General features: G+C 37.0%; 1 protein-coding gene across 1 annotated transcript in view; it reads left to right on the top strand.

Annotated features, from left to right (window-relative positions):
• npr1a (natriuretic peptide receptor 1a) overlaps positions 1 to 12,541 on the top strand; it is a 77,878-nt gene that overhangs the window by 13,390 nt on the left and 51,947 nt on the right. Inside the window, exon 3 of the mRNA XM_043218022.1 lies at positions 10,123 to 10,310. Within this exon, the coding sequence (XP_043073957.1) occupies positions 10,123 to 10,310 (188 nt within the window). The remainder of the gene's footprint in view (positions 1 to 10,122; positions 10,311 to 12,541) is intronic.

A 12,541-nucleotide genomic window follows, 5' to 3' on the forward strand; every position in this document is an offset into this window, starting at 1 on the left:
TGCTTCCATGGACCCAGAAAGTGTGGATGTTAATTGGGCCCGGTTGTTGAGTTTGTTACTCTTTTCCGACAGACGGGTTTGCAAACACAAGGTGACTGGCACATAAAAGCAGCTATTGTCATTTCCGGTCTGTGCCAAAAGCCCAAAGACCCATGGGAGGCTCACAGAAAGGAGAGGTGCCTTCTGTGCAAACAGATTATCTAGAGTTCCAGTCAGATCTGATTGGAGACGTAATTCATCAGAGCCGCTCGCCCCTCCTGCCATCTGAGCAGAGTCCTGGGTCAGTGGCAGCTTGCCTTTTGCTTGTTCTGATCACTGACAAATTTCCAGAACGTCAGATTTTCGACATTATAAATGGCATTATAATATCACCGTTCACCTTTTTCTGTCTCTTTAAAAGATTAGGGATGGATTAATATTAAAACCATGATAAGCTCATAGATATTTTCATGGTTGATAAATAATTATAAAATCTTTGTTATTTTGTCTTAATGAAGCCAATAAAGTAAAATAAAATACTATAAACTAAAACCGGTAATTTGAGGGATTTTAGACATCGAACCTTTTATAATTAGAGTTGGGCACCCAAAAAGTGTTTTTCTTGCACTTTAATGGACAGTTGTACAAAATATCCCTTTAAACACAGTCCATTTTGGCTTAATTTAATGTAAATCATTGAGAAAAATACTGCATAATGGTGTTCTATATTAGATAGATTAGTTCTTAAAGTGACAGCAGCCAGTTATACCTGCTGCTGTTGGTGTCAATAATCACAATCAGAGAACATAAGAAAAAGCTAATTACTCACTGTTCTTGACTGGATAATTTGTCATTTTAATAATTATTTTTAAAAAGAAAAGTATTTAGTGTTCATTTACATATGATTTAAATTTCTGTACCTGACTTTTTTCAGTATTTATGCTTTTGGTAACATGTTATTATTTTATTACTGATGGTTTACTTGTCTTTAACTTAGATTTCAAGCATTATTAATCTAGTTGTCATTGCCGTGGTATTTTTAAACTATTGGCAGAAGTTTGTTGTTTAGGCTGCTGGTTTTTGTTTATGGTATTTAAATGCAAAAAGACACAGAATAAATATGCTTGGATGCTTAAATCTTTGAATTTTTATAGCTCACTTTAAAACTGAGAAATGTTAAGAATTGAAATCAATAATCAAAAACTCTCAGAAATTAACAAAAGCACTAGGAAGGCACTAATATGCATCATTTAGGTACTAATTTGTGTCTTTAAGTTACAAAAATAGACTCTTTAGAGGTAAATAAAGTACGAATGTGTGCGTTTTGAAAGGGTCCCATCCACTGCTTTTGTAGTTTTGAGTGTACTTTTGATTCTAGCATACAATATGAAAAATGTATACTCGTTTTGATTTATTAGATTATATTTAACTGTGTTATTAAATTATTAGTGTTTTTAATTCATTTTAAGAGAGTGTTAGAAGTGGCAGCAAACGTTAATCTAAATGTAAAATGTGCACAATATCTAATAAATGAACAAAAAAAGCTTGAATGTATCACCCATACATTGTCCATCCCTATTAAAGAAGCTGTTTAAATTTAATAGACTGTATATCATTAAAATGATGTAAAATCTAACATTTAGTCTATTGATGTACTTCATGGAAAGTTTGAATTGAAATCCATGTATGTATGAAGTCTTTATCCATACATCTCTCTGTATGAATGTGAGCTTAGTTACTCTTTTGCAAAGATAGTTTCAAGGCCGTACTAATGATGTGTGTAGTATGCTAGTCAAACATTGCTTAGCCGCCCACCTAGCAGGTTTAATTAACTCAAAGTTTCTGTTTTCCCTGAAAGCTTGAGGCTTTTCCGGTAAATGTCTTTGCGGATCATTAATTCTGACTGTCTGACACTGGACAGCTATTCATCACAGGCAGCAATGAATGACATTCCCAGAGCATTAGAGCATCCACCACATTAAAGTCGGTGAGGAAGAGCGAGACAGCAGAGGACGGTGACAAAGATAAAATGAATACAGTCTCTTACAGTAATACTGACACTTCTTGGCTATACGCTCACGTTTCTAACAGCCGGTTAAATATATCTCCTACATGCCTGGGCACGCTTGTCACAAAGCATTCTCTTTAATCAGGATCTGTCACAGGACTTTATTAAGTGTATGAAAACTGACATCTCAGCTGGTGAGGGATGAGAGGCATCGGTTTAGGCCGGTTTTGTCATTTTATTTGCTCTGAATTTTTGCAAGGCAGAACATTTCTCAACAAATGGTATAAATCACACCAATATGTAAAATCTAGGAATCAAGAATGTAAACCCGAAATTAAATTCAGAGTATTTTATTTGCCTGCTGTTTTGTGAATAGTGGGTATGTGGACATAATGTTTGACATGTATACACTGCTCAAAAAAAAAAATTAAAGGAAGACTTTGAAAACACATCATATCAATGGGGAAAAATATAATTTTGGATATCTGCTGATATGGACTGGGTAATGTGTTAGGAACAAAAGAATGCCATGAAAATGATCAACCTTCAAAGGGCTGAATTTAAAAACACCCTGAAAAAATTATTCAGCAGTCTAGTCCATTTTGCTGAAATTTTATTCCAGCAAATCAGTAGTTTGTCTGGCCCCCATGTGCTTCTATGAGACAACGGATAGTGCCCTGGGGTATTTCCTCCATCTGTACCAGGGCCTCACTGAGCTCCAGTACAGTCTGAGAACCAACCTGGCAACATTGGATGGAACAAAACATAATGTCCCAGAGGTGTTCTATTGGATTTGGGTCAGCCGAGCTTGGGGGCCATTCAATAGTATCAATTTCTTCATCCTCCAGGAAGTTCCTGCATCTGGATATTGCCGTACAGCAGGAGGAACCCAGGACCCACTGCACCAGAGTAGGATCTGACAATTTCATCCTGATACCTAATGGCTGTCAAGGTGTCATTGTCTATCCTGTAGAGGTCATGTGCGTCTCTCCATAGATAGACCATCTTTGACCCACCACCAAATGGGTCGCACTGAACGATGTTACAGGCAGCATAACGTTCTCCATGGGTTCTCTAGGCTCTATTGCAATCATCTGTGAAATGCACAGGTTGCCTTCGATGGACCTGCCAATTCTGGTGTTCAATGGCAAATGCCAATCAAGCTCCACGGTACTGAGCAGTGAGCAGAGAGCTGACTAGAGGCCGCCAGGCCCTCAGGCCACCCTCATGAAGTTCATGGAGCTCTTTCCTAATGAGCTGGTGATCTGAATCAGGTGTGTAAATTAGGGAGACTTGTTAAATGTGCAGAGCTGTGGGTCCCCAGGAACAAGTTTGAAAACCGCTGTCCTAGAGTAAGCATCTCTCTCCTGGAATCTCCTCATGCTCTTGAGACTGTGCTGGGAGACAACTTTCTGACAATAGGCCATCCTGGAGAAGTTCCTGCGTGTGCAACCCCTGTAGGGTTCAGGTATCGCACTGACCCTAGCCAAATGCAAAACTAGTGAAAAACAATCAGAAAAGTTGAGTAGGAAAAAATGTGAGTGGTGTCCACCTGGGGTTGTCTCATTGGGTCTGCTTACACCTGCACTGCTTTTTTTGCTGATCAGATATCTGATTTGTTAAAACGTTTCTATTCACAATTGGCCACGTAAATGTGTAGTCGCAAAACAGATATAAATTTGATCTTCAGTCATCAGCTCATTTCAATATCAAAGACTGCAATAGGAGAGCGCACGTCGGCTTGCTGAAGAGATGCTTAGCTACTCGTCCACAGCATTGCGTGTTGCATTAGCGCAGTCACATCTCTATAGCGTGCCATATAGCCTATAACATGCTCTCACACGGTTATTACGGTAACAGTTTGGGGAGAGTATAATTTGCACATGCGGTTTCAAGAACCAGATCCAGTTTCATCTGGAATGCAGCCCAGACCACCTCCTGAAATGGTCTGAGCGATCAGATTTATGTTCATCTCGAATGCGTCTTTTCACAATCGGATCGCTATATGATCAGAAAACAACACATGAAGTGATTAGGTGTAAAAGGTCCCATTGTTGCCTGTCCAGTGCACCTGTTGTTAATTTAATTAACACTAAAGCAGCTGAAACTGATTAACGACCCCCTCTGCTACTTAACTGACCGGATCAATATCCCAGGGGTGTAATTGATGCTACACACACACAAAAAAAAAAAATTGATCTGATGCATTTTTTGAGCAGTGTAGGTATAATTTCATTTAAGATTTTTATTTCCATTTTAGTACATTTTAGTGATTTAGTGATTTGTTGTCAGTTCTGTTTAATGTTGTTATTTTAGTAAATAGTGTTTAGCTTAGTGTAATAACACTGATTGGAGCAAAACGTATGAATGCTGATGAAGTGGAGTCATGTGTATTGTGTTTTCTCACGGGTGCGTATTGTGGGTATGTTGAAGCACAGACTGGTTAAGCCCCTCTATAATAAGGAACCTGACAATACTCCCCTAAACATTCATCTGTCAACACCGACGTAAAAATACAAGATTTGATTAGCAGAGTTGGTATATAAAGACTTGTTTATGGCCTGGGAACATAATTATTGTGGGGGAGGAGAGTGCTTGATGTGAAATATTGCCTTTGGATTTGTCTAAGTTATTTGGGCTCTCTAAGGTTTTTTTTTTTTTTTTTATGCAATATTTCACAGGGGCCATATACATGACAGACCTGTCATATTTACAGACCTGATTCAATCATTGTACCTTTGCCTGGTCGTCTGAGGTATATTCAGTTTGATTTTATCTGACTACAAGAGAATAAACATGCAAAAAAAAATCTGTTTATGTGAAGTGACTCAATCTGACGAGAGAGCAGCGACAGCGTGAAATGAAAAAAAAAAAAGAACTCAGTGCAAAACAATGAGAGGTAATTTTTCCGTCAGTCATGTCGTAAACTATTCCCAGCCCTGTCTGCTTGCATTAAATATGACTATGAAGGAAAAACAGAACTATATCCAATAGTTCCCAGCAGATACGGGAGGTCTTCTGTGCCAAAATTGTTTAAGGGTACAAAGAGATCCTATTAGATAATTTTATGGAAAGGGAGATTATGTCATTGCCAGCACTGCTAAATAGCTTCTTTTTTTTTATCAGAACAGTGCACTAGCATGTATTTCAGTGGGAGTTTTTAAATGTTCATCTCTTTTGCTCACCAAGGCTACATTAATTGGATCAAAAATACTTTGAAAACTGTAATATTGCATTTTTTTTTACAATTTAAGTGAACTGTTTTTCATTTTAATAGGCTTATATTTTAAAATTGCAATTTATTCTGACGCAAAACTGAATTTTTCCGCATCATTACAGTCTTCAGTTGTTTCACGTTTATTCAGAAATCATACTAATATGCTGCTGCTGTTCAATAATCATCTCTTGTTATTATCAATGTTGAAAACAGTTGCTTCATATTATATTAGAAAGCATTTTAGAATTCATTTTTACATCATTCTTAAATGAATAGATCATTAAAAAGAACGGCAAATGAATGCTTTTTTTTGTTGAATAAAAGTATGAATGAAAAAAAAGCAATCATATTGATTTTTGAACAGTATGCATGAAACACCCAGAAGACCTACTGCTGTATGCTTGCCAAATTACTTCAGCAAATATGGGTAAGTCAGATTTGTACTGGCAAAAAAAGAATAAATGAATACAATGCTGCAACCCAACTGGATTAAAAATAATGCTGTGTGTGCCTTTTTTAAATATTTATCATTGGCTGCTGTTATTAGAAAATACACTGTAGAATGCAATAGTTGGTGTGATCCATTTCATTTCAATACTGACTCAGCCGGAGTCAACAATTCAACTGGATTTACACCAGGGCATCGCCATTAGGGAAATTACATCAGAATAGCTTCCAGCCATGAATGCATTCGACTGGGCTGTGATTCTGATTGCCTGTTGATTAATGCAATGACGAGTGGAGATTTCTCTTAATTAATTTGTCACCCGTTGATTGTGATCACATAATCAGAAGATCACAAGAGTGTTAGAGCTAAAGATAATGTTTACCGCTAACAAGCCATTCCAAGCCAAATCCAGCAAGCGGTCTGTCACATACAGTATGGTTGCAAGCACATCAGATCATGACCAGCGAGAACAAAAGGACTGAAAGGAAGACTATTTGATGCAAAAGACTAAATGGTGCAGGTATTTTTATAGTTTAAAATTTAAAAAACGTAAAATCTGCTCACCCTCAGGCCGTCCAAGATGTAGATGAGTTTGGAGAAATGTAGCATTACATCGCTTGCTCCCTAATGGATGTGAATGGGTGCCGTCAGAATGAGAGTACAAATACTTATAATTCACAAGTATATTCACCGATATATTTGTTAATAACCGTTTTGGATGGTTTCGGTGCTTGGTTTGGCCATGTGGTGAGTGATTCATGTTGTTGGGAAAGAATATAAAAGGAAAAAAGACAGATGCGTGTAAGGTGAAGGAGACTTAATTGAATTCTTTTCCAAAAAATAGTATATTTGTTAATAACCGTTTTGGATGGTTTCGGTGCTTGGTTTGGTCATGTGGTGAGTGATTCATGTTGTTGGGAAAGAAACAAGTTTGTTTAATATAAAAGGAAAAAAGACAGATGCGTGTAAAGGTGAAGGAGACTTAATTGAATTCTTTTCCAAAAAATAGTTATTAGTATTAATATTTGGAAAAAAGTCACTGTCTCCAAGAATTAGAACAATACGGCCACTGTTAAAATCATCGACGCATAGGTTTATAGAAAAGACGGCGCTCTTCAGCTATACTCCTAGTGCATGAGCGGGGCAGGAGAGCTCTCATGCAGGTTATTCTGTTCCATTCTCCCTTCACTTTCATGTGCGTGGAGAACGGCAGGCCGGTTATAGAGGATAATGACTTAGGGGTGCTTCCCAGTGCATCATAAACGAAGAGCTGTGTGCGGTCCTGTTCGGTAACCTTTTCATCCGGAGTAACGAGCGCTCTCACATCTGTCACTGTTATTTAAGCCCCACCTGCTGTGAAGCTCTCACTGCGGCGCTGAGGCTGCGCACCTGAGAGACACAAGTGCTTTCTGCTATTGTTGTGGCATGTGATTGCGTTTTATGACATCCATGAGTTTGGACATAAATCAGTCTGGTTCACTCCAGTATCACAGTCTTTTTCCGAGCTCCATAGCAACAGATACGGCACTTTATCTTCTGTCACCGGGGGTTGCTCCGTGATCAATTATTTATCAAATTACTGCATGATGGCAGAGGATTTCAAAGACTTCAACAGGTGATAGGAAGTATAGATAGAACAGACTGTCTACCATTCTGTCTGGTTTTCATTCTATCTACATCTCTATCTATATATCTATCTCTCTGTCTTTATTCTATCTATCTTTTCATATGTTGTTCTAACTTTCTGTTGCTCTGAATGTCTGTAGATCTGTCTGTCGTTCTATCATTCTATTGATGTATGTCTCATTCTGTCTCTCTCTCTCTCTGTCTAATTGTCATGTTATGAATCATTCGGCCTGTCATTCATCTGTTGCTCTATGTCTGTTGTTCTATCTATAGCTACTTACATTAGAGATGCACAATATTATATTTAGATTAGATTATAACAACATTCCCAGAATATAGTGCATCCCTACTATGTATGTCTGTTTGTCATTCGTTTTGTCATTCTGTTTGTCTTTTTTATGCTGTGTATGTCTTTTTGTTTCTGTCTGTCATTCGTTCTATCATTCTCTCTATTTGTTGTTCTGTTTTTTCTATCTATCTATCTGTCTATCTATCTATCTATCCATCCATCCATCTATCTGTCTATCTATCTACGTATATTTCTGTCTGTTCTATCAGTCTATCGTTATATATGTCTGTGTGTATGTCTCATTCTGTCTTTCGTCCTGTCTTGTCGTTCCATCTATTGCTAAAGGTACTGCTGTAATTAACACCTCACCTCTCTTCCTCATCAAGCTCATTAGGAGCGGGTCTGTGGGTAATTGCCATGGCGATCTCACCCCTCTTTGGCATTTAGGAGCGTGAAGCACATCAGTCTGCACCGCTTCATATGCCTGACATATGCTGCGCTTCAGTTACTGTTACCTGCCGTCCAATGTCTTCTGCACTGCAATAACCACAAACCCTTCTTTGGAAAAGGAGAACAAAAGCAGTGAAAATTAAGTTAACTTTTAAACCATTTAGAGATAGAGACGGCTGTAACGGAAGTCAATTCCAGTGATGATTGCACCATGTTGTGGCACGACCAAAACATATCTCAAACAAAAATTGTGGTCAATTGATATGTTGTTGTTTTTGGGGGTTTTTTATGGCCAACACCGATATCTTAGAAAGCCGATATATTTTTATTTTAATTAATATTTAAGAAATTGGAAATAATTTTAAAATGGATTAAAATATAAATGTGTAAAATAAACATACTTTAAGACAAAGTATTTTGCAGAAATAAAAGATATTTAATAAATATAAAATTTATTTTTATTTATTTTATTAAAAATTAAAAATTATAATAGGGCACTCAGTATTCTGGGTAGTTTGTGTGTATTGGGAATGATATTTTTTAAATAAATTCAAGGTAATAATCATATTACGTACAGAAACACTGTAAGAATTATATAAATATAAAGATGCATACAGCTCAATTTAATTTAATTACAAGTTTATGGTTTGTTGATTTGGCACCATATATCATCTGATACGTATATCGGCACTGGCGAAATATCACTACTAGTCTCAACCAGTGGTCAGGAGTCTGTTTGTGCGACCAGTGGCAGTAAGGAGTGTTTGAGAAACCTGAAAACAATTATTGCACATCTGTTCAATGACGCCAATGTGGGAGAAACACCTCAGCTTTAAAAGAATGATGCATGTTGTTGTCCTGTTTCTGTCGGTCACTTGCGAAAGAGATGCAGATTATTAAATAGAAAAACAGTAATAATAGTAATAATAATAAACATAACTTTGATGTTGTAAAACTTGGAACGTGGAGGGCTTGGTATAATTATTGTGACAGATGTTCGTTGCATAACGTGACCAAGTACATGTTCTTAAAACATCTTTTGTTTATCCTGAAACTATTTTGACTAGTCAAAGCCCAAACCCTTCTGCTCTCACAGCCTCCTAGAAAGCATCTACTTAGCAGTTAGGAAGTTTAAAAAATATATAATGTGTCGGGCAATTTCATGTCTTTTTTTTTTTGTTTTTCAGTTAATGGAAAAGAACAAGCTTTTTAGAGGTAGTCCAACATAATGAAGAGCAAACTGCATACATTAGGGACTTCTCTCAGTGAAATAAGAACAAAACGAATCTTTGTGTAACTTGAAAATTAAAAAAGTGGTGCGTTAAAATGTGGAATTAATGTGTAAACAGTGCATTCTGTATCCTTTTAGACACTGCATCTTGACTATTAAATACATAATAATACAATTCATTAGTTTAGTCAAATGCTAATGTGAATTTCATTGATAAAAGAAAATTAGCAAATAAATTATTTAAAGTATATATCACTATTATTTGTCTGTGAGTTTAATATTTTTTGACCAAAGATTTTGCCTTTATGCAGTATAGTGGAGGCAAAGCTAATAGGATCCCATAGCATTCCTGTATGTATGAGTGTTATTTATAAACACATTTCACTATCAAATCTTAGATGATATAGTCTTTCCTGCAGCCATTTCTTAAATCAGTAAATTGTTATAAAACATTTCCATAAAAATGCATGCATTGCATTTTGCATGCAACTCGTTTTAGCATTCGTATCAAATTAAAATCATTTTAAGATAACTAATCAATTACCTTTCGAAGTGTTTCACAAATTAAGAGCAGAAAATCCCATGATGCACAGCTTGGGAAACACAATATCCTCTTGCGCTGTACTTCCATTTCGGGCTCTCGGAGTGAGTTTCGGCTCGCCGGCTTTTTATAACCCCGAAGCCTGATTGCAAATTAAAGTGTCCGACTTTCAGGTGCTTCTGCGTTTGCGGTACAAACCAGAGCTCATTTGCCGCACAAGCACATTCCATTGTAGTAATAAGCGAGACTGAATTCTCATTAAGTCTGATATTTTTTACCCTCAGTGAGTATCCTTAAGGAAGATAATTGAGTTTCCCTATCTTGTGTTTGCAGTTGTGTACATCTGCTGCAAGTGGGACACGTTTCGGAAGCTGATGGTGGAGTTCTTGAGGTTGGGTCTTCCTCAGGAGGAGTACGCCTTCTTCTTCATCGATCTGTTTGGATATAGTCTGCAGAGACACCCCGCCAAACCATGGGCACGTGGAGATGCTGATGACGCTGCAGCCAAGGAGGCATTTAAAGTGAGTTTGATCTACATGCACTGTAAAAATAATAATAATAATGAATTAATTAAATAATTAGATTTTATTCAAATATGCCTGCAATTGGCAGAACTTTACTGTGAAAGGTACATCCTAGGTTTAATTAATTTAACTTTAAAAAAAAGTCTCTTGTTTTTATTTTTAAAATGGCGCAATTGGTGCAATTTTAGTGTAAATATTACAGTAGCAACATTTTAGGTTTTATGGATTTACACAGTGCACCTTTAAAATGTCTGCTTTATGTTTATTTTTAAATACAATTTTTTAAACTGATTTAATGTTCATTAGTGATGTCTTGGTTAACAAATTATTCGTTCATTTTAACTGCTTTGGTCAAACACTTCAACAAATCAGAGTGAACCACGTGTTGAACCTGAACCTGACGTCGTGTTAGGAGCTGTATGTTCTTTTGGTAGTGGAAGGTATTGGAAAATTAATGATAATGATGGCAGTTTTATGTCAGCAGTATAATTTATATATAATGATAATGTAACGATCTGATGGCAGTTTTATGTCAACAGTAGTAGTCCAGTAATGATTATTTGAAGTCGTGAGTCATGAGTTTCTCATGGTTTATGAAAAAAGGTGAGTTGATTAGGACTAGTTTTTCTGTGCATATGCTTTAGACATGTAAAACATCAGCATTTCACAATATTGGGTGCTGTAATAATATAATTAAGTGCTGTATACGTGATGACTATGACAAAAACGCTTTTTCCCATGATTAAAATGAGACGACAATACGGTCAATAAATGATGACTGTTACTGCATCAACATGCAGTATTGTTGATGGTAAAAGACAAGACTAAAATGTATTTAAAAATTAAAAACTTCAAAAAAGAAGACAAAATACTGCAGACATGATTCTGCTATGTGGTTGCCAGATATCAAAAGTTCAAATCAGGGTATCTGTTATGTAGGTTGGTCGGTTTAGTTAGTGTACCATGACGCAGGAGCTATCGAGCCATGAAAATGCCTGACACTCGGCTTTCTGAGGAAAATGCACAGTCATATTCATTGTAAAAACATATTTGTGCATATCTTTGTTGATGTGATTAGCAGCCGGCGGCAGCTGTTTCCCCTTTTTAGACAGAATCAGACAGTGCTGTGTTTGGCTCAATATCGCAGAGAAATACGACTGCACGTCTGAAATATGGCGAAATATGACAGCTCTGGAGGTGCTAGTGAGGGCTGTCTCATGGCCGTACGTCTTTGTGTGGCTCGCTGCCAAACGTCACCCCCTACCGAGACTCAAATTAACTTTCTAAAGGTTTATTTGGGCTGAAACGAGAACGCGTCGCACGTATTTCCGTTAGCTGTCTGAATCTTTTTGAACATATTTTTGGAGCAGTTAATGTCGCCGATGGGATCTGGCCGAAGTGTGTGTGTGCGCCGCTTAAAAAGCTCATTTTAAAATGGAAAGATGATTACGTAAAAGTCGTTATCTGTGAAATCGAAGGTTTAATAGGATCTCGCTGTCACTTTTAGGAATGTATATATCAAATCATTTTTGATCCTTGCTTCATATCGTGCAGCTTGATTTACTTTTATGTGCAATCAAACTAAAGAGTTTCACCTCAGGATAATACGGGTGGAAAATCCTACGAAACTGATGCCTTTAATCTGAATAGAGATGCGTAGTGACTGACAGGACTAGGTTTTTCTTCACTCTGAGGAACTGCATTATAATGAGTTCTCACACAGACTCACAGAGGGTCTATTTACATTCATTGGCATTAACTAACAGCTGTGGTGAGCTGACATTTACGTACCCACAGACAATAATCATTTCATTAGGCTCATGATACAGCCAACAGTTGGTAGAGCAAATGATTTCATGAACTGTTTGCATCAGAGTTGGCTGTCCTGTGTTTGGACGTTTATGTAATAAAAGCTGAAGACTGCAGTGCAAAGCAAACATGCTCGTCAAGCAGTTGGCCAGAGTCACGAGAAAAGCTTCATTTGGTTTCTGTTAAAACTGACGCTAGCTTTAAAGGCACCCTGCGGTCCAAATGTACAGTTCTTATTTTTGTTCTTTATTTTTGTTTGTTACATATGATTTATCCATACGCATCTTCAAGTGGTCTTTGATTACAAACGTTAACACCTGGGCAATAATCCGTCACTGTCCCTTTCAAATAACCACAATGGATAAAAGTGGTGTGTCTTACCATAATAATTTAACATATTAACTATGAAGACAGTGGTT

Source organism: Puntigrus tetrazona, chromosome 19, assembly GCF_018831695.1.
Source record: "Puntigrus tetrazona isolate hp1 chromosome 19, ASM1883169v1, whole genome shotgun sequence".
Lineage (NCBI taxonomy): Eukaryota > Metazoa > Chordata > Actinopteri > Cypriniformes > Cyprinidae > Puntigrus > Puntigrus tetrazona.